The sequence below is a fragment of the Myxocyprinus asiaticus genome, chromosome 44 (genome assembly GCF_019703515.2).
Source record: "Myxocyprinus asiaticus isolate MX2 ecotype Aquarium Trade chromosome 44, UBuf_Myxa_2, whole genome shotgun sequence".
In the NCBI taxonomy this organism is placed as follows: Eukaryota; Metazoa; Chordata; class Actinopteri; order Cypriniformes; family Catostomidae; genus Myxocyprinus; species Myxocyprinus asiaticus.
Window position 1 is genome coordinate 5,259,182 of NC_059387.1, and position 23,385 is coordinate 5,282,566.

Sequence of the window (23,385 nt, forward strand, 5' to 3'; positions counted from 1 at the left end):
TACAGAGCTGAAATGTTCTTCTAAGAGCCTTCGTTTGTGTTCAGCAGAAAAAAGAAAGTCATACACATCTGGGATGGCATGAGGGTGAGTAAATTGAGAAAATTAAAATGTTTGGGTGAACTATTCCTTTAAGTGTTTTCTCCACTCTGAGCGCTTGTTTGTCATCTCCATTTCTTCGTGGACCAGTGTCGTGACCGCACATGCTCAACGTATGACTTTATATTTGTGAAGCATCATACACTACAAGATTTCCTAAACCTAATCCTAACCAACCAGGTTGCACTTTTCTCGTTAATATGAGTCTTCCCCTGCCATCCTACATTTTGGAAATCTATGGCCAACTTGACTGTAGACTCACATTTAGGTGGCACTTTAAGCTTGGATTTTTCAGATGGTAGGAGAAGCCCATATTACGGTATTTACGTACGGGTCAGATTTGCAGTAATTGTGGTAATTTTATTAACTTATATATATATATATATATATATATATATATATATATATATATATATATATATATATATATATATATATATATATATAATTAATTGTAATAAATTGACAGACCTACAGAATGTACTAAAATATGCTGGTGTTAAAAAGCTCTTGGTTATCTCCATGTGGTATCTTGTATACAATATCGTTCAACAAACAGAGTCTGTGTTTTATTTCTTTACTGATCATAATATTTAGAGATGTGCAGTAAACTGATGTCATAGAACGTACATTCCTGTATGAGGAATAACACACCCTCATGTTTAGAGCTTTCTACCAGATTATTTTCTCAGTACAGATTATTGAGCACGTGGCTTGCGATGTATTTGACAGCCAGCATGGTCTCCTCACAGGTGGGCTTGATCTCAGATTCAGGCAGCAGGAAACCGTAGCGGCCAGTATCACGCAGCTCAAAGGTGTAGGAGTACTTCACACCCAGGTCATACGCCCAGTCATCAGAGCCACCAGCAGCAGGGTCTGCAATGAGAAGGGCCAGCTTTAGGGAAAAGTTTTCTAGGTTGATCTATCTCAAACTTTGGTTAATGCAGCACTAGCTGTACATGTGGACTGACACTGGAGATAAGAAATTATATAAGTATGAGACAGTGTTATCTGGCCTGACCAAAAAAAAAAAAAAAAAAGTGAATTAATGGTGAATGTGGCAACTAGCGAACTTCTGTGAATACAGCACCTTAAAAATGTGGATTGAATGCTTTACCGTCACCCCATGCTGTATGAAGATGTACATTATTTGAGAAGTTTCAAATTGAGGTTGGCTAATACGCTAAATTGAGCGACGACACATTGTGTGTGTTTGAAACATCACTTCAATCAGATGGAAAATGGCAAAAGCTTACATGTTGTAAATAAAATTCAGAGTTATTTGGGATGATACTACACTTTGAAAATGTAACACTTAAATGGCCGAGTGTAGAGTACATTTAATTTAAAACTGGATAATACTGAAAAAAACAAAAAGCAAAAAAAAAAAAAAAAAAAAAAAAACATATACTAAACATACAGTTCTAATTCTAATCTAAATAAAAATGAACAATTTTACCCAATATTTGTGTGTGTAATATGCATTCTTTACACTAATTAAACAATTGTTTTGTTAGTTTAGCAACATGCTAATGTTTTTTGCACCCCGTTGGACTAAACTCATTTGGAATCAATTGTGAGTCATGTCTCTTGTGCTTTATGTGAGTAGCATTACTTTTTGTGGCATGCACAGTTACTGTGTATGAAAAGTGTACCAAATCAGTCACTTATTAGTTTTCATTTCAGTTAGGATGCCATTTTAGATGGCAGTCGATACAGACTGATCTCATGTGAAAATCGGTAACAGGAGATTGACTGTTCGGTCTGCTAAAATCGGTTCATGCTTTTCAAATGTTCGAACTAGTTCGAACCCTAGTGGCCGAAGCTGGAACAACAGTTGTACAAATGCGCAACAGCACTGAGACCCACAGGCACAGCGTGGGCAGTTTTCAGAGAATGAAAAAAGGGAAATCTAACACGCTTATTTCCGTTGTGTTCATGTTGGCTTATGAAGACAGCAAGCCGGTCCACTAGGTTGTGGAAAAGAGCTTATACTTTGATTCTTTATACTCACAGATGGTAGCAGCTCCAGGTCCAACGTCGTATTTGGTTCCATACAGGGTGCGCAGAGCTGAAATAGCTCCTTGACCCACACTCAGCTACCAAAAACAGACACAAGTTACTGAACCAGGTCAGTCAGTAGAAGTCAAAGACTCAAATAAATACACGTAAGAGTTGTACCTATAATCCTTGACGGGTTTAAATGGTAATGGAATTGGAATGGTAAATGGTGAGTGAGGTTGTCAGTCTCTAACACAGTGGTTCCCAAATTTTTTAAAGGAGTCATGACATGAGGAATCAAATTTCTCTTGATCTTTTTTATTTATTTTTTTAATTTTATCCCCTTTTATCCCAATTTGGAATTCCCAATTCTCACTACTTAGTAGGTCCTTGTGGTGGCATGGTTACCTCAGTCCGGGTGGCGGAGGACAAGTCTCAGTTGCTTCCACTTCTGAGACCATCAATCAGCGCCTCTTATCACGTGGCTCGTCGTGCATGACACTGCGGAGACTCCGCATGTGGAGTCTCATGCTACTCTCTGCGATCCACGCACAACTTGCCACGCACCCCACTGAGAGCGAGAACCACTAATTGTGACCACGAGGAGGTAACCCCATGTAACTCTGCCCTCCCTAGCAACCGGGCCATTTTGGTTGCTTAGGAGACCTGGCTGCAGTCACTCAGCACACCCTGAATTCAAACTCGCGACTGCAGGGGTGGTAGTCAGCGTCAATACTCGCTGACCTACCCAGGCCCCTAAATTTCCCTTGATCTTTTGACATATAAGAGGTCATTGTACTATAAAAACATACTGTAAGTTTCAGAACTCAAAACATCCTCCTCACTGCAAAAAGAGCATTTGTTGAAACCAAACTGCCTAAATGACTCATTCTCTACTTCCTCCACATTGTGATGTCACACTGTGGTAAACATTTGCATCTGACCACCACCACAACAACACATCAACAACAGTGCTTTAAGTTTTTAAGAACAGCAGCAATAAAACATGAAAAAAATCATTATCTAAAAACATCAAAAAAAGTTATCTAATGCAAAATACATAAACTGTTGATAGAATCTTTATAGATTATTAGATATCTTTATTCTAATATGTATTATTAGATGATAAAATTAATATTGATTCCATGCAGTCAGAGTTTGTCCGAGAAGCAGACCTGTCATTGAAATGTATTGGGCTTAAAGGAATAGTTCACCCAAAAATGAAAGTTCTAATCGATACGTTTGTGTAAAAAAATAAATCGCTAATTAAAACGTTATTAAAAAGCGCTTCCTGCCAGCAGTTGATGCATCACGTAGCTGTCTCGTGACGAATGTCACGCAAGAGTTCAGCCATTTCAAACAGCATCAGAGCCTTGGACGGAAGCGCTGATTTAAAGTTAAAAATGTTTTAATATTCAACTTACATAAACATAAACTTACATAAGACTTACATAAACCTATCGTTTCACTTCAGAAGACAATCACTGATCGACTGGAGTCGCATGGATTACTTTTATGCTGCCTAAATGTGACTTTTGGACCGTCAAAGTGCTGGCACCAGTTTACTTCCATTATAAGGACCTGACAGAAATCTGTCCTCTTCTAAAAATCTTAATTTGTGTTCTGCTGAAGAAAGACAGTCATACACATCTGGGATGGCATCAGGGTAAGTGAATAATGAGAGAATTTTCATTTTTGGGTGAACTATTACTTTAAAGTTACTAGGGCTGCATCCGAAAACTGGAAACTGCTGTTTTTGGAGGCTGTATATGGAGTTAGGATGAAAATAAGGTGTTTTCAAACTGTTTTAATACCAGTTTCTTAAAGAACCTCATTCATTCAAAAACACTGTCTGTAAAACCATTAACTGATAAGGCAGCAAGTCAGCTGCCTACGTTTTTGGATACATCTTTAAATATCCAGCCGTGTTTTTCTTGTTGAGTGTTTGAAAGAAGCCGGCTGTAGTCAAACAGAGCGTGGGTACCGACCTGAGTCAGTACTCGGTACTGCAGATACTTTTAACGAAAGCAATGGGTATTTGCATAACATGAGGCAGTATGCTTCAATGTGTGTGTGTGTGTGTGTGTGTGTGTGTGTGGGCAGGTTTAAGTGGTTGACAAGGACTTATTTTAGGTTACAAACTGGTAATTACAAGGGTATTATGCTATAAATGTAGTTTATGAGAACATTTCTAGTGTCCCCAGAATTCAAATCGCTTAAAAAACATACTAAACGATGTTTTATTGAAAATGTAAAAATGCAGAATTTTATTTATTTATTTATTTATTTATTTATTTTTTTGTGAGGGTTAGGTTTAGAGTTAGGGGATAGAATCTATAGTTCGTACAGTATAAAAATCATTATATCTATGGAGAGTCCTCATAATGATATGAGGCAACAATGTTTGTGTGTGTGTGTGTGTGTGTGTGTGTGTGTGTGTGTGTGTGTGTGTGTGTGCGCGCGCAAATACCAGCTCTGAGTGATCAGCAGCCAGGCCATATTTGTAGGAATATGGGAAAAGGAGCAGCTGGGAATATGAATGCACAGTCAGGTAGGCCTTGATGATGGACTTGTTGGTGCGGATGAAATTGGCCAAATTCTTGGACTCAATCTCTGACTCTGGGCTGCTTCCACAGTAGGTGTCACTGCAAGGGTTGCTGGAAGCTCCAACGGCTTAAAAATGAAAGGCAAACATTAACTATATTTCTTAGTATTATGCATTTTATTATGCATAGGTTACTGTTATGATGAAACAGTGCCCGAGATTCCAATGAGATTCCCATCTGCACTGCTTAAATAGGATGTATGTACTTACTGCACCACCCAGCATCAAAGTTTCTGTTGGGGTCAGTACCGATACAGCTGATGCCACTGCTCTTGGATCGAGTCTTCCTCCACATCCTGTCCTGTAGGATCATAAAAAAACATTTTAAATCATATTTTTATACATTTGACCTTTGTAATATGTATTTATGTCTGTTTGAGTGTCATGTAAATGAACAATTGCTCCTAAATTAATTTATAAAGAGTAACAGCATACAGCGGTGTCCAAAAATCTGAGACTTCATTGAAAATCTGGGATTTTAAATGAGACATTTTAAAGAATAAACTTTTAGGAATTTGGAAACTTTTAAACATAGAAGAATTATTTAAGATTTATTGTTCATCAATCAACTGTCAGCAAATTTGTGAAATCGACCATATCACTTTGTACAAAAGGTCAGATTTCTCTGCTTTCACTGAAGGACACACAATGCTCTTTGGAACATCTTTGCAACACTTGAGTCTATGCCAACATGCAAGGAGGAAAAACCAAACACTTAGAAATTCTGAAATGTACTTAGGCTTTTTAATTAAACTTTTCACTCAAATTGTAATGATGGTAATATCATTGGTAATGGGGAAAAATACATTTAATTAGAAAAGAATGCAAAATAGAACCATTTTCACTAGTGGTCTCAGACTTTTGGATCCCACTGTACATCAACTCCTACTATACAATCTGAGTAATGTATTTAAGAAACACAAATGTTATGAACGCACATTGGTCCAGGTGTATTCATAGCCATCAATGTTGAAAACAGGCAGAACAAAGAAGTCCATATTATCCAGAAGGTTGGTCATCTCAGCATCACTTCCATAGGTGGACACAGCCTGAGCATAAAACAGACTGTTGATTCACAGATCTCAAAGAAAGAAAGAAAGAAAGAAAGAAAGCTTCTGTACCTCCTTTATGAACCACTGGCAGAAAGCAGGAGTGATCCACTCTCTGGCATGAAAGCCACAGTCCATGAAGATGGCTGGCTTAATAGACTCTGTGTTCTTTCCAATCTGGAAAATAAATAAATAAATCTTTCTTTTCTTTTTTTTTTTTCTTTTTAAATCAACCAGCAGAGATAGATAGTATTGTGTTTTAACAATGATATCTACGAGAACATGCAATACACTACAGTCAAATGTTTGGACACACTGGTCTGAATTTAGATATCTCATGATCTTAAAAATCTTTTTGATCTGAACAGGAGTATGCTTAAAATTATATTAATTTTATTGATTTATTTAGAATTTGGAGTTGATAGTAAAGGGAAAAGCAACAAACATGAGAACTCCTTCAATACAGTTTAAGAAGCATCTCAGGAAGCACCTCAAGGAGTTGGTTGAGAGAATGACCAGTGTGTGCAGAGATGTGATCTAGAGAAAGGGTGGTGACTCTGAAGAAGATCATATAGAAGATGTAAATTCCATTTGGCAGAATGACCAATTCTGTCAAGTAGATGCCGATAATCTCAACATGGCCAAATTTCAGACGATTGTGACATATCGGTTTATCACTACTTTGGATAAAAGTGCTTGCCAAATTAATGAATGTGAATGTATGCAACTGATGACAGAATCATCATTTTTTGGGTAAACTATTCCTTGAACTGTCAGAGCAGCAGTGGCAGGACGTCACGTTACCTTTAGCAGGTGCATGGGGCGTCCCTCATAAGTGTTTCCGATCACCTGCCTGCTGAGCAGATCAGGATTGGCAGAGGTGATGGAAATGACCCAGTCATTAATCTAAAGGTAACAAAATACAAGTATAAAACAATCCTGAAACAGTTTCGTTAACTGAAAAAAAAAAAAAAAAAAAAAAGAACTAAAATGCATTTTCATGACTCCAGATCTAAATAAAACACACTAAAATGACCAAAAATATTTTTTGGTTTTTGATACACATATATATTAAATAATTTGAATCCTTTATTGAAGCCATTCCCCCTTCACTAAACCTGAAATGCCACTAGAATAGTAACAACACTAAACGGCCCTGAGACATGTATGTATTAAACATATTTTAATGATATCACTTAAAACTAAAATAATATACTGAAACTAAAACACACTGAAAAAAAAAAAAGAAAACACACTGAAAAAACAAACAAACAAACAAAACAAAAACAAAAACAAAAACAAAAAAACTACAAAATAAAACTAGAAGCCAAAATATGAAAACTAAACTAAATCAAATTGAAATAAAATTGTAATAAACACAAAATGTAATTTTTTAAACTGCAATAATCCTAACCTGAAATGGAATGAAATGTTCAAGGGGAATTATGAGTGCATTTTTCATACCGTGGCCCAGTTGTTGTACTTGGTGTATTCATGGGCCTTTGTCGCCCTCTTGTGGTCCATCTGAGCCTCCACAGCAGCTTGAAGGTCATCGATCAAGACCCTGCGAAGACAAACGTCATTTCAATACTTCACACAATAGCTGCTCACAAACCACAATTACACATCATTTTGTTCGGACACATACAATGGTAATACCATCGTTTTTCAGACATGTACCATAGCAATACCATGGTATTCTATGACGTCCCTTAGAGTACCATGTAATATGAATGATAAATGAATAAGGTAAACATCCAGAACCAAAATATGTATCAAAGTGACAGAGTTCCCACACATTTTTACTTTTGCATTACCATGTTTTTTTTTAATTTATTTTTTTATTACTGCATAAGGATTTTTGGTCACACTTTAGTTTGAGTTTAGTTTAGTTTATAATTCCAAACAAGTCTGTAACTAGTCCCTTACAAGTCCAATTATAAGTCATTAATTACTGTCTAATTTCTGATCCCTAAAATGAAGTGCTACTGGATTATTATTGTTTTTTATTTTTTATTTATTTATGTAAAAGGATTACACTTACAGAGCAATTTCTGCCGATTAAATGTTTAAGATATCTAAAAGAATTTATATTAATATTCATTTGATCATTCATTTTTATTTTATTTGACATATTTCCAGTTTATTCCAATGTATATAATTTTCCAGGCCTGTAAAATAACAACATTAAATTTTCCTGATATTTCCAGATCGTCCATGGGAACTCTGTTCATGGTTTTACTATCTGAAACCAATGGTGTACCATGGTACCACCACTGTACTTTTTGTAAAGGGCCTTTAGAATCTGCAACTGGATTTAATTTTTTTCTCCACCATCTTTAAATCACACAGGTGATAGTGTTAAGAATTATTTGCAGAAAGCATTATATCCTTACATAAACACATTTAAATATGATGTTATTATTAAATGTAAATGCGTTTACCAAAAGTAGACTAGAGAGAGAACAGTAAATGATGAGGATATCTCATGATCCAGATTCAGTCGCCTGTATGAGCACCACAGCTCACTATGTCAGAGCATGTGCACCAGCCTCTAGGCCACGGCTTTGACAATATACCCTTTAAAAGGAATATTATATACTAAGTTATAGCTCTATTTAGCATGCTGTCGTTTACCAAAGAAAATAATTTTGACTCTTGTTTAGAGAAATTCAGTCACAGGGTAATTGCTGCATATTTATTGAAAGTGTCAAGTTTTGTTTTTTTCTTGTTAGTTTTACCCCACAGATGCTTTAGATAGAGTTTAACTTGTACAGTATTTAACCCCTAACATTCCTTTAATTTCACATGCAACACAATGCTCTTTTAAATGAAGTATAACGCAGTTTGAGGAGTGTGTCAGACTTACTCAAACTCCACGCCACTCTGCTGTAAGATGGTGTAGACCATGTCAAGCTGGGCTGCAGGAACGTGAATATCAACATTCATGTCAATGGTCACAACCTCAGCGTCATCTGGCCTCCAGAAATCCACCTGCAGAGGGTGCAACGTGAACACTTACATGAATTTGTGGACATGGAACCATGTGTCTGCTAAAGGCCTATTAGTATCTAATTCAAATCCTACAAGTATCATTGTCATGTTGTTCCAAAACTGACTTTCTTTCTTCCATGGAACACAAAAGGAGGATTTTGCCTTATAATGAAAGTGATGGACAGCGCAGAGTCACTATTCACTTTTGTTATTTGGCAAAAAGCAGTGTGAAGTTCTTCAAATTTCTCCTTTTTGGGTTCCACTGAAAAAATTAAGTCATACAAGTTTGGAGCAAAAACGTTTGGAGTATATATAGAGAGAAATTTAATTTTTGGTTGAAGCATCCCGTTATGAACAAATATTATTTTATTCTAAGATGATGCTGCTAAGCATGACTCACAAATGCAATTTTTTTTTTTTTTTGCAGCAGCAGCAGCAGCTTGTGACTAAAAATGGTTAGCTACCCAGTGAAGTAAAAATGGCCTTTGAACAGTGGCATGGCCAAGGGTGTGCCTGGGTGTGCATCTTTCACCCAAAATGTAAGATTGCACACCTACATAAAATTACAGTTTTTTTATTTTATTTATTTATTTATTTATTTATTTTTTTTTACGTTTTTTACAGAGAGCTTAAACAAATTATAGCCAAAAAGAAATTGATGCAATGGTTGCTAATGGTCATTTTATTATATTTCACTTAATTGTGCTTTAGTTCTTGCTTTTCTTGTTTCTGGCTATGCCACTGCCTTGGAGGACTTGATTTTAATACACTGTATATGGTGAACATAAGACTTGTGATAAATGGCTAAGCTCAGGAGTCCCAAGTTAAAGCAAGAAAACCAAAATATTGCTCGGAAGAACATGGAACCGTTAGGAGACACAAAGCCTGAGAGAACTTGGGAAAAATAGAGGATGATATGTTATATTGTAGCTACATATGTTAGATATCTAGTCCATAGAAAAGGTAACATGGATTGCAGAGTTGTAATAATAATATCTAAATTAATATTCTAATATTTTTACATGTTGGTCTTGTCCGATTGCTTTCTAAATTGTTTGTAATGGTCTGTTTTTCTAGTGGAAGCTTAAAGCTGATCTGGGTAAGATAATACATGTTTTATGTAAATTAGGCAATATTTTCTATCTTCAGTGTTTGTGTGCATTTCGAATTTTACCTTGACCTTACGGCCCAGTTCCTTGATGATTGACACGTGTTCGTCAAGAACAGGTTTCAGACGGAGGACCTTCTCTCTGGAGAAGTGTAGGAGAGATATTCTTTACCATTTCACAGATTAGCTCCACTATTTCCACATACTTTAATATTTCTGGTTAAACATAAAGAAACAGGTTCAAGATTTTACCCCACAAATCTAGTCGGCTCACAGAGAGCGACTGCCACCAATCCCAAGAGCAAAAGCACCTTCATGTTGTTAATGTGATCAAGTCCCTCACAAAGATCTCCCTTTATAATGCTCGGCCCCCAGGGGCCACCCAATCCCATACATTCTCCAGAATGCTTCCACGAGCATAATTCATAATTCACCTGTCACACGTGCTGTAACAAGATATTTTTAGATGTGACTGCTCTCACGTACTAGAGCTTCAAATACAAATCTTTTAATAATTAACCTTAAAAGGTTGATCACTAGATGTTCCCAAAGTAAAGAAGGTTTTGACAGAAGGCCACCATTTAAAAAGCTGGCTTTTATTTAAATATTTCTTAACATTAGACCAAAATGCAAACAAGATAATCATGTATTTACTGCTATTTAGTTCAAATGAGATCTTTACACATTTTTACATGACCTGTATATGTATAAAAACAGGAAAAAAAAAAAGTATTTTCTTTAAAATGTATAAATAAACAAAACTTTCAGAAATGAATTTGCAAAACTTAAGAATGAAACATTCAGCAGGCAATCTAAAGTCAGTTTTTAAGCTCAGTGTGTATGTGTTTCACATTCATATCTCACAGAAGTGGTTAATATCTTACACTACAGTAATCAGCTGACAATTCTTATGCTAGAGAAAGTCTGAAAGTAAAAGAGTTGCACTGAACAGGCACAACTAATGTAGGATAAATCTCAAGTATTTTAAACAAATATTCTTATTTAACTTCAAGCATTACTGATGTACTGCAATATCTAGATTCAAATAATGTAAAATGCACTACATATTTACATTGAAGTTTTAGTAAAAGGTCTAAATATTACTACAGGAGATTAAGCAAGATAATTATACACAGCATCTCCCAGATTACAGCCAAGGCAATATGCAATACCTTCAGTTTTTTTTAGTGTTGTTTCATGTTTAATATGGTCTGTTGATTCTTGTTTATTCTTGTCCTAAACCAACATTGGCACTGCAGAAAATCTATTTGTAAATGGAATGAAAATGATATATATATATATATATATATATATATATATATATATATATATATATATATATATATATATATATATATATTCTGACTAATCTGTAAATCAACAACTGATTTTACCAGCCCGAAAATAGCTAGTACTGTCATTTTTGCAAGAAAATGTGACTTTCTTGTTGCACAATAGTAGCTATTTGAGGCTCTGTTCCGGGATTTGATCTGGATTAGATATGGTCATATTCCCAGGTCACTTAAAGGGGAACCCCTTGGGTGATAACATGACTAGGCTCTTTTCTGTTTTCTGTTTTAAGATGGTGTTGTATTGCTAAAATAAATATGTTCTGTTCTGAAAGAAGATATGATTAATAAATATATAATTATGATAAAAAAGAAAATACAAAAACAAATTCAATACAAAATAAATGCTTGATAAAAATAAATGTTCCATGATTATTCAGTGTATGTTGTATAATTGTCAAGGTGAGTTGCAAAATCCTGTTGTCTATTGTTCAGTTATATATTGTTTTGGGGGAAGCAGTAGATAATGACATTGAAAATACTTTTTATTGATGAGGTTTGGTTATTGTACCAAGCTATGCCATGCTCAGTGTTTGAGTTAACAAAATAATTCATCCAAAAATGTAATGTCATCATTTATGCTGTTCCAAACCTGTATTAATTTTTTTTCTTATGCAGAACACAAAAGGAGATGTAATGGCACTGATACAGTACATCAATTCTTTTCAATACAATGGTAGTTAGTGACTCACTTTAAAAATGAAAAAGGACCCAAAAGTATCAAAAAAGTATGTGGCTCATGCGTCATATTCCAAGTCTTCAGTAGGCATATGATAGGTTGTGGTGAGAAACAACCTGAAATTTAAGTCATTTTTCAGTGAAAAGTTTCTGTTACATGTTCATGAGTCATGACATACACAAAATCTAGAGTTGCGCAAACTTGCCGCAAATTCAGCACTCACTAATTTTCACATGCAAATGAGCTTTGCAGCAAACTCTTAATTGTCGCCAAAGGTTTGCAGCAGGTTCACCACTACCGGTGAAGGGCTGCAAACTTCTGGCAAACATTTGCGGCGAATAGCAAGCTCATTTGCATGTGAAAATAATTAGTGGCAAATTTGCGGCAACACTAGATTTTTTGTAAGGGTACTTTCTCACCAAAACTTATTGTATGCGTTCAGAAGACTTGAAATATGACGCACAAGCAGCATGGACTTCTTAATTATATTTTTGGGTCCTTTTTAAGCTTTAAACTAAGTTATTATCAACTGCCATTGTATTGAAAATATGTTCTTTTGAAAGTGTCCTTTGTGTTCCGCATAACAAGAAACGTCAAACAGGTTTGGAACGACATGCGGTTGAAGGGAAATTATGAGAGAATTTTCATTTTTTGGGGTGAACTATTCCTTTAAGGGGGTTCACACACTCACACACACAGCGATTAGCAATGATACAGCAACTAGAAGTCATTTATTTTCTCCAGCAATGGCGTGAGTTTGGGACAGGACTATCTGTTTTTACGACCATTGTTGGACATTATTAGGGACCAAGCATCGAAGGTGCTATATCTTTGGCATATTGAAATAAAACTTGGTATATCTCATAGCCATCTTGCCCTATAGGGGTACATGAGTGAATTTGGCACAGTGGCAACTACTGGTCAAGAAATATGACTAATATGACTAAATTAATATTTTTGCTTACACCTTCTAAATAGTGTGGCGTAAAACCACAAACTGGTCTCTTTAGATTACTTAAGGCACACAGCATCAAATGGTACCCAATGTTCCAATGTCAACAACATTGTGTATTGGCATTTTGATGTAAAATGCGTTTAAAAAAAAAAAAAAATTATAAACGCATTGTTGCAAAAGTATGTGTCATTCGTCACATTGGGCCACAGACAAAAAAAATAAATAAAATAAAATAAAAAATAAAAGAATTGGCTTATATCTTATAAACAATTTGAGGAATTTGAGGAGTTTTGTCATGAGGGTTCTAGATGACAAATGCAAACTTTCGTGTGAATCTGACCAACAGTCTAGGAGGAGTTTCTTTTTTGGGGGGGGGAGAATCTACAAACAACAAGAGTACTAGTAATGAATTTACTTTGCACCTGAGAGATATGTTCTTTTAAATTTGGCAATTTTGGTATTTTCTCCACTTTTCCAAACTGCTTGGACCCCCATAATTTCTACTTGTGAGAGAAAAACTAACCTCTTGCTGGCCACTGACAGTTTTGATGGTGCACAAGAATATGGCAACGAAATAAGTAAGTGCTACATTTTAAGTATCAGTGCCCCCCAAGAGCCCTGACATAATTTAAACAGGTCAAACAAAAATTACAGTTTATTTTTACCATCAATGCATCCCATTTGTGATCAGATTGCAGAAAAACCCATTGCATCCAACAATACAGCCACTCTGTGACCTCCAGTGTTACAACTGCAATATGTGTTAGCACCTCATGATGGACCTAAAGTAAAAAAAAAACATCTTGTAGTACCTTGCCTTATTGTAGGGTTGTCAAATTTTTGCCACACGTATACGAAAGGGCGTAGCCAGGAAATTAATTTTGGGTGGGCCTCAATAAAAATGAATAGGCCAAGTTTTCACCCATTTTGTATATGTTATTTAATTTTTTAGCAAATTTTCATTAACAACAGAGAAGTGGCACATTCAAACAAGTCTTTCACACTTTCAGAAATCAGAATTTATGCATTTTTAAAACTATTTTATAAATATATATTTGATGTCAAAGAATAATCTCAAATATTCTGGGTGGGCCGGGTCTAATTTGGGTAAGCCCAGGCCTACCGTGGCCCATCCTTGGCTACGCCAATGCATAAACGGGACGCTTGATGACTTTAATAATGAACAGGTCCACCTCAAGCATTTTGCTGTCTGACTGTGGGGTGGGGGGCTTTCACCATCTTACCGTGGGGGGCATTTTGCTGACCATACCATATTTTAAAAAATAAACCCGTCATAGAGATCAATAGAGACTTTTAGCTATGTCTTAATAGTAGATGTTGTCCTTGTTGTGTTAATTAGTCCAGAGGTACAATGGGATTGCACATTCTTTAAGCTAATTCTAAGGTGACCACTAGTTGGACCAGACTCACAGCCTAGCAACCTCAGCAAGTTCTTGCGGAAGTTGTGTCCAACAAAGCTATAGAGAATGGGGTTGACACAACTGTTCAAGTATGAGATGCAGATTGTAAATGGCATAGCTGTGTCAATAACATCCAGTGTTTGGCAGTTTTTCATCACACCGAGCATGGCCAGAAGCTCCATGAAGTGGAAAGCCTGGTGAGGTGCCCAGCAAACAAAGAAAGCTAACACCGCAGCAGCTAGCATCCGTAGCGTTTCCTCTTCCCGATAGCGGACACTTTTCCTCAGCAGACCTTGGGATCCTAGCAAGGTCCGACCAATGATGCAATAGCATGTTATGATGACAAGGAAAGGCACAAGGAAGCCTAACACACTTTTTAGCATGCTAAGGGTAACTAGCAAGTTGATCTGCTCACTCCCGTGAAAAACAGCACACACTGTAGAGTTTCCAATGTCATACACATCCCTGCTTAGTGCCGTGGGCAAACTTAGAAGCAAAGCGAAGACCCAAATGAATACACAAGTGAGGCGAGCATAAAGGAGGGTGCGCTGGCGTCTGGAACGCACCGGGTGTACGATAGCAAGATATCTGTCAATACTAAGAGCTGTGAGGAAAAATATACTGGTGTAGAGGTTGAAGATGACCAAACCGGCACTTGCTTTGCATAGGATGCCACCAAAGGGCCAATGGTAGCCCGTTGCCGTGAAAGTGGCCCACATTGGCAGCGTTATAAGGAAGGTGAGGTCTGATACAGCTAGATTGACCACAAACACGTTTGCTACTGTCTTCAACTTCATGTAGCGGTAGATGACCGCCACCACCATGCTGTTGCCAATGATCCCAATGACAAAGTTACATCCATACACCACAGGGATGAAGATGAAGATGAAACTGTGGTGTCCAGACATGCTGCAGTTGACATGGAGATCCTTGCTAATTCCTGATGTCTTGTTCTCCATTTTTTATCCCCAATTTTTGTGATTATGTGAATGCAAAAAGGGGTCCGTTATCCACGGGGTGTGTCTGTAGTAACTGACACCAGCCTTGGGCCAAAGGCTTCACTGACACCTATAAAAGAGTACAACAAAAATCGTAAGCCACAGTCCAGAGGAAGAGACATCATTACCGCAACCACATGCCATAAACATCGGCCATAACACAGTCATGAAAGAGTTCATGCTAAGCTCTCATTACGCACTGCACATTAATACAGTTCTCACTGCTCATGACATTTCTGTTAAACGAGACACCATCAAAAACAGATGTTTAATGGTACTAAGGATTCAAAATGCCCCTTTAAAACAAAACTAATGTGACCACCTGGAAACTTTTAAAATGCTTCCTTAGTTAATGAATGATAATAGTAAAACTATGGTGTTTATCTCAGAGTTCTCATGGTCATGAAAAACCTATGCTGCAAAAATTATTTTCTTACTTAGTATTTTTGGCATGTTTTCCGGTAAAAACATCTAAACATTTTTATAGATAAATATAAGACAAATTTACTTAAGAAACAAAATGATACACACTGCATTTTATCTTGTTTTCAGAGAAATCTTACAAAATTTAGTAATGGTTCTGTTTTTAACAAGAAAAAAACTATTTGCCAATGAGGTAAGAAAAGAAGAAAAAAAAAATCAATGAGAAAACAAGTTTATTTTTCTAACCCCATTGTGCACAGACTTTTGAGACAGAAAAATGTGTTTTGAAATAAGAAATTAAGTTTGCTTATTTAAAATAACCACATCCGAAAAGGGTGCACCATTTCCTGTTAATTCCATTTAATTAATTTAATCACATTGAACAAAACAGAACATGACAAATATGTATTTTGTTCCAAAATAATTGTGATAATTTTAGAAATTCTCTTTAGCTACATAAATGAGCAACATTTTTAAAATGATTAAATGTTAGGTCAAATGACATAAAAATCAATGATGATCTCAAGGATCAGGAGTATTTTTCAGTGCATAGTGACAAACCTGTGTTTAGGAAACTGCTGTGGTAGTTTTTGATACTATTTAGTGTTTTGAAAAAAAAAAAAATGAATTGGAAAGAGGACTTTCAGAATGAAGACTGACTTTTTATTGATAGTGTATTTCATGATTTTAATAGTGTTTTTTGAAACATCTGACACTGTTGACAAGAAGTAGGTACACCAGTAAGACTGTAGAAGATTATAGAAATTAACCTCTTCGTTCTGTCCGGAAATAGTGGCCTACTGATTTAAAAAAAATAAAAAATAAATAAATAACGATACAAGTTGAATATATATTGTTATCTTAAGTATTTAGTTATGGTGGTTTTAGCAGAAGTTGATGATTATGTTATGTTATAATTTTGATGAAATAAGAAGGGATCATCTCTGATTAATTAAAGTCAAAATGTTGTAATGGCAGTTAAAATCGTAGCACATGTTTTGTCCTACATCTCAGGAATTAGCAGAGGCAGCACTAGGGAGGGGCTAGCGTGTGCTTCAGCCTCCTCAAGAAAGTCCATAGAACCCAGCAGCAAATGGTTGCAACAGCTAGCAGGTTATCCTCTGTATGAAGACTGTATGAAGAAATATTTTCCCTGACAATATTTTAGCAATCATGTCATGTGTCCTGTATTTCTGTCACCTGTTTAGAGTCAGAACTAGTGATGCGTGATTTACGAATGAATTACTCATTTGAGTCGATTCCTTCAAAGAATAAGTCAAACGGTTTAGCAAAATGGTCCGAATCGTTAAGACAGCTCACGCACTGTATCATTTGGAGCGTTTCTCACTCCGTAAAAACAGAAATGAAATAAATAGAACAGAAAACAATCAAGTGCAATATTTACTGTTATGATACACAGAGCAGATGAGGAGGCAAACTTAACTGTTAAAACGTTATTATACGCACTCCAACTGCATGTCTCACTACAACTCTCTCTCAGTAATGGTGGGGCAGCCCCCGTATCCTAGCAACCCCTGACCCCACTTTGTAGCAACCAGAGCCATTCTTCCTGTAACATCCGAGGTTGTTACCCCTCCTACTAACCACCAGAGGGAGCCCTCTCCCGAATACTAAATCTATACCGTTTCTTCTTTGGTGACTTCCTGTTTAAACCATATACATACCATGCAGTTCCATTGGTCTGTGCAAAGTATTGCCAGTTTATCCTGCCTTACCAAGTGTTTTTCCATTGTTGATTGTTCTCTTGTTATTACCATTGCCTGTTTTTTGGATACCCCTTTGTTTTGTTTGCCTTGTTGGACTGTCTCTTTTGTTTATTGGATTATACCACCTGCTTAACAGCTACCTTTATTTGCCTGCCGAATTGGATTGTTTGCTTGTGTACTTTAATAAACTTCCTGCACATGGATCCTAACACCGTCTCCATGGCCAGTTTGTTACACTTCCAAAGTGAGCCTACAAAGTTAGCAAAAAAAGCATAATGTAGTGATCCCATAGAAAATCTTATGGTGGTTCACTGGCAAGGATACAAGAGACAAGAATAATAAGCTGCTTTTGTGAGGAAACAGCGCATAACTTAATGAATTGGCCACCTGTCCACTAATCTTCAACATGTTTTAAACTCAACAATCCTACTGGAGTGAACAATGTGTGGAGATTATTATGATAAAAATGGCTGTTTTTGCATGGACAATTTTGCGACATGTAGGTTTCAGTTTACGGCTCTCCCCGTTCATACGGTGACGGCGATATTTTGAATCAAAACCTGCAAGTGCATCCTTTGTTTGACAGCGATGAATAATGTCTTTATTAAGTTTAACACCTGCGTGTGCAGCTTTTGAACAACTCAAGGTAAAGCTATTTTTCCAACCAAACAGGTATTAAAAGTATCATTGCATGTTTTTTTACATGTGCATTAGAGTACTATGTAAATACCATGATGTACATCAATGCACTGCAATATTACCATCTGATACCATCACAATACCATGGTCCTGCCACAGCAGGCTATTTTTTATTTATTTATGTATTTATTTTTGAAAGGTAGTTGATTTTGAGAAACTTTAACTAGTGCTGGATGTGCTGAGTGAATAAGACTTTTATCAATGCTTTGTAGCCCATAGTTACATTAATTGCTACACAAGATATATACTTGTGAAAAAGTAAAAATGCTGCTCCTAAAGTCACCAGAATTAAATGCTTTAGTGCTGTTTGTGCAAAAAGTTTCTCCCAGGGGAGCATGTCCCCAGACCCCCAATAAGGGTACGCTGTTCCCTATCTGTAGTGACACTAGGGGTCACTCTTGGGAGCCCCAAACACCTCTGATTTTGAAAAAAGGCCAATAGGAATTGGCGAGTGGAATTTGCATGCCACTCCCCCGGACATACGGGTATAAAAGGAGCTGGCTCGCAACCACTCATTCAGATTTTATCTTCAGAGCTGAGCGGTTGTGTTCAGTGAGCTGAATTACTCTGCCGATCCATTCACCTCGAAAAGCTGTTGGATTTACGGCGCATTACAGTGGCTTCTCCCCCTCTTGCACTGGTGAAGTGCAGAGAACGCCCCTGGGCGCTTCAGCAGCTAAAAGAGTATATTCTTCCTACTGAAAGATTAAATTTTCCCTTCTAAAAAGTGCCATTAATGGAGAGCGTCTTTTTAAAGATGCTTCTCCACTTGTGTGTATTTCCTGGTTGTGGTCGTTACCTCTCCGCTTCCGATTGCCACGATCGCGGTCTTATGTGCTTGGGTGCTGCCCACGTGGAGACATTCGTTCATGGACGGGTCATGTTCTCACTGCGAGAGCGTGACCATGGCAACGTTGCGGTCCTGGTTTTTCCTTCGTTAGAGGGAAAGACCACCCCAGCGGATCCCCGCCTTGGTCCTTCTACCTATGGGTTTGAGGCCGCATCGGTTACCACTGGGGGCAATTTGGGGACCCCAATGGGAGCCACTCTGCCGGGTAACTCCCCACGGACCTCCCATTCCCCAGTAAGCTCGTTTGACCAGCTGGGATGAGACCGCCAGCTCATCTCAGGTCGGGTTTCGGCGCTCGCAAAGTGGATGAGCTCTTGATTGCAGCATTGGAGAGCGGGCTGTCCAGTCTGACGCTGAGGACTCGACTGGGCTCCCACCTTCAGATGCAGTCACCCAGTCACAGCCTGATGCGCAGCTGGCAGCCATGCTTGCCCGGGCGGCTGCGTGTGTTGGGCTGGAGTGGAACCCTCCACCCCCCCTGAACCCTCGCAGCCTGACGATTGGTTCCTGGGCTCGGAGCGCTGCCCCAGTCCCTTTCTTCCCGGAGGTGCATGAGGAGCTCATGAGGTCATGGCGGGCACCTTTCACTGCCCGGATCCGGACTCTGAGCTCCTCCGCTCTCACTACCCTCGATGGTGGGGCTGCCAGGGGGTACTCTGTGATTCCCCAGGTGGATAAGGCGGTTGTGGTGCCTCTGGCGGCTGAGGCCTGCAGTGCGGCTGGACTGGCCACCTCCGCCCTGCACTCCATGACTCTCCTGCAAGTGCACAAAGCCAAGGCACTAAGAGAACTGCATGAGGGTAGTTCTGACCCGGGATTGATGCAGGAGCTGCGCTCGGCGACCAACCTTGCTCTCCTGGCGATGAAGGTCACGGTGCGGACTCTCAGGCAGGCGATGTCCACCCTGGTGGTCCAGGAGCGCCACCTATGGCTCAACTTGGTCGAGATGTGGGAAGCTGACAAGGTATGGTTCCTTGACTCCCCCATCTCCCAGGTAAGCCTGTTCGGCGACACCTTTGAGGACTTCGCCCAGCAGTTCTCGGCGGTGAAACATCAGATGGAGGCTATTCAGCACATCCTGCATCAGCGCAGTTCAAGACCTTGCACATTGTCTGCTCGTCGCCAAGGGCATCCTCCTGCCGTGACAACACCGGCTCCGCCGCAGCCCGCCCCCGCAGCCCGGCCTCGGCGTGGAGCCACCCGCAGGAAGCAGATGCCACCCGTCTCACGGCCGGCTGCCAAGAACCCGAGGAAGGCTTCGAAGCACCCCTGAGTTGGGTGACCCAGGCACATGGAGACCTGCTGCAGGCCTAGAGATGATAAGCAGACCACTCCATCCCCTGGTGGAGGGCCGGGAGGAGAATACTTTGCCTTTTCTTTGACTTGCCGCATGCCTGAAGGGCTGCGGCACCTACACGTTCAGATTCCACTCTTTTTGGGGAGAAAAAAGAGGAAAATAGGCCACGGCTGGGCTAGCCTTTCCCTATTTTTTGGGCAGTCGACTTGTCCCCAATGGGACCATTCAATGCTCATAAGAGCGTTGGGGGAGGTTATGTGACGGCCTGGCATGCTGGCTACGAGGCACACGGTGGTCTGCCCATCTCGCACCACCAGACCATGTAACACAGTTCAGCTTATTGTGGCGTTTCGTATAGGTACTCCTAGTGTCACTACATCGACACAATGTCGAGTGAGTGACAGATAGGGAATGTCCTGGTTACTTTCGTAACCTCCGTTCCCTGATGGAGGGAATGAGACGTTGTGTCCCTCTTGCCACAATACTGAACTACCTGCTGAAATGGCCGGGACCTTGTCTCAGCTCCTCAGCACAAAACCCGAATGAGTGGCTGCGAGCCAGCTCCTTTTGTACCCGTATGTCCGGGGGAGTGGCATGCAAATTCCACTCACCAATTCCCAATCAGAGGTGACTGGGGCTCCCAAGAGTGACCCCTAGTGTCACTACATCGACACAACTTCTTGTTCCCTCCATCAGGGAATGGAGATTACGAAAGTAACCAGGACTTTTTGCTGGACCTGTGCTTCAGACAGTACTGTAAAAAAACACCTCTGAAAGTGTGTTGCCTGTTCTATTGAGGCTGCAGCGTAGAGATTTCACTTCTGTTGTCACCATGTACAAACTGATATTAATAAAATCACTTAGCCATGCCAGGTTTCGCACATATTTAGTGACCAAATTTCAGCTCCCCCTGTCAATGATTTAGCACCACTTCCCTGAGAATTAGTGTTGTACATGTTACTAATAACTGTTTCTGATAAGATACAAAGTGGTTTTCCTGAAGGATGAAGGGGGCACATGGGCTCAGAAAGCTGAATCATCCAACCATTGAACCACATTAAAATCTCAGAACACTTTTTGTCTTATTGAATCATTTGTACACTAATATGTATGACAATATGAGTCTATTACAGTTTTTCTGAATTGCTAAAATACTAAACCCCATACTCTGAACCAAATGGTCAATTGCCTGAACCCATTTGTTGAATCAAACACTCTTTTGTGAAAACCTTAAACCATATTGGCCTAATTAGACACAATTTGCAGAACTCAGAAACACTTTTTTTCAAAACTCTAAGCACATTCTCACACTTTAAAGCTAATTTTGCATAGAGATGCATTTGTGATGCAAAATGATAAACACAGGCTGCAAAAGTTAAACACAATTTCAACACAGTTATCATCATTTAAACACAACGACTTAAAATTGTTAGCACTTGTTTCTAATGATGAAACCAATTAGTGAATGGCATATAAGCCAGTACAAGTGGCAAGGGCCAGTTGAATGTTGATACCAACAATGGATGGCAACTATTGATGAGGCAGAAGAGAAAAAGTTCGCATCAGAGGTGGCAGACGAGGAGGAAGGGTACGCGTAAGAGGTGGTGGATGAGGAGGAAGAGGAGAAGGAGTTCCAAGAGCACCAATTTCTGATGAAATTTGTGCCACTGTCACTGATCATGTCATTGTTCATGGGATGATGATGAGGGAAGCTGGACAACGGGTTCAACCAAACCTGAGCAGGTTCTCAGCGTCCACCAAAGTGAGGACTTTCAGACAACATAACAGGTACAGTACAGTAATTGGGTTCTTGGTCCTTGAATATTTACTGTATGCAAACATTTCTGTACAGTACATCACTTTTCCAATAGTAAAGCGACTGGAGAACAACCTGTGTCATCTATGTATTGAAGTCAAGTCCATTACTGTACTTCACAGTAGTGTATGTAATTCCATCTTTGCTTTTTGTAGAACCACTAGACTGCCTTGAGGTGGCAGACATGCCATGTTTACACTACAGCAAGAGGCTCACATTGTTGATATGGTCCTTCAAAATAATGCCATCCGTCTTGGAGAATTACAAGACCAAATAATTGAAGATGATGACAATTTTGAAGGTATCAACAGCATGAGCCTCTCCGCTATGATCATATCTTGCAGAGGAACAGGGTACACATGAAACAAGTGTACCGGGTACCCTTTGAGTGCAACTCTGAAAGAGTGAAAGAGCTACGCTTTCTGTATGTGCAAGTAAGTGTATATTCCAACTGAGTTTTGGTCCTTACTACATACAGTACTGTAAAACTGTCAGACGGCTGCACTGTAATGTAGTACATGTAAAGCAGGGCTACATTCAGATACAAAGAACAGAAGAGGTCTGTCATTCTGTAGCACTCATACTGTTACTGTAAACCTATAAAACCTTTTGCATATTTTTACCTACAGAGAATATTTTACCTGGATTCAATGGAAAGGCCCCATGAGTATATTTATATTGATGAGGCTGGATTCAATCTGACAAAAAGAAGTTGAGGAAGGAACATAATTTTCCAGCGGGCCATTGTGGAAGTCCCTGGTTAGCGTGGAGGCAATGTGACTGTTTGTGCGGCCATCAGTAACAGAGCGGTTCTCCACCACCATGTCACCTTGTGGCCTTATAACACTCAACACATCCTCACATTCCTGGGTGGTCTTTGGGATCTCCTGTTTGACCGTGAGCTCCAGGATCATGGTCAGGCAGAGCGTCCAGTCTTTGTGGTTCTTTGGGACAACGTGAGCTTTCACCGTGGTGCCCAGGTCCGGGAGTGGTTCAACATCAACCAGTGTTTCTTGAATGTTTTCCTTCCACCCAACTCTCCTTTTTTAAAAATCCAATCAAAGAGTTCTCAACATGGAGATGGTAGGTCTATGACTGGAACCCCTGCACCAGGGAAAATCTTCAGCAGGCGATATAGGTTTGGAGTCCTGTCAGGGCTGGATTCGGCACACCAGAGGATTCTTCCCCCGTTGCCTGGGACAGGAGAATGTGACATTGACGAAATCCTCTGGCCTGACCCAGCATAGAGGCGTGATGCTGAGGCACAGTAAAATCCCAAATTTTGTTGCACAATATGTGTACTGCACTGCAGTATAAT

The 23,385-nt window shown here is 39.0% G+C and overlaps 2 protein-coding genes across 3 annotated transcripts in view; both read right to left on the minus strand.

Annotated features, from left to right (window-relative positions):
• Positions 1-621: 621 nt before the first annotated feature.
• LOC127434253 (carboxypeptidase B-like) lies at positions 622-10,186 on the minus strand. Its single transcript, XM_051686851.1, has 11 exons — positions 10,106-10,186; positions 9,920-9,995; positions 8,621-8,745; positions 7,216-7,315; positions 6,556-6,657; positions 5,824-5,928; positions 5,641-5,751; positions 4,913-5,003; positions 4,568-4,770; positions 2,111-2,195; positions 622-972 (listed from the first exon to the last, which is right to left on the minus strand). Exons 1-11 carry the CDS (start codon positions 10,168-10,170, stop codon positions 785-787), a joined length of 1,251 nt encoding a protein of 416 aa, XP_051542811.1. The 5' UTR covers positions 10,171-10,186; the 3' UTR covers positions 622-784.
• Positions 10,187-10,447: 261 nt separating this feature from the next.
• The window catches only part of LOC127434259 (type-1 angiotensin II receptor A-like), a 30,697-nt gene continuing 17,759 nt past the window's right edge, over positions 10,448-23,385 (minus strand). For both annotated transcript variants that reach the window (XM_051686860.1, XM_051686859.1), the window contains one exon: positions 10,448-15,325. In XM_051686860.1, coding sequence (XP_051542820.1) covers positions 14,155-15,216 — 1,062 coding nt within the window. In that variant the 5' untranslated portion in view covers positions 15,217-15,325 and the 3' untranslated portion in view covers positions 10,448-14,154. The remainder of the gene's footprint in view (positions 15,326-23,385) is intronic.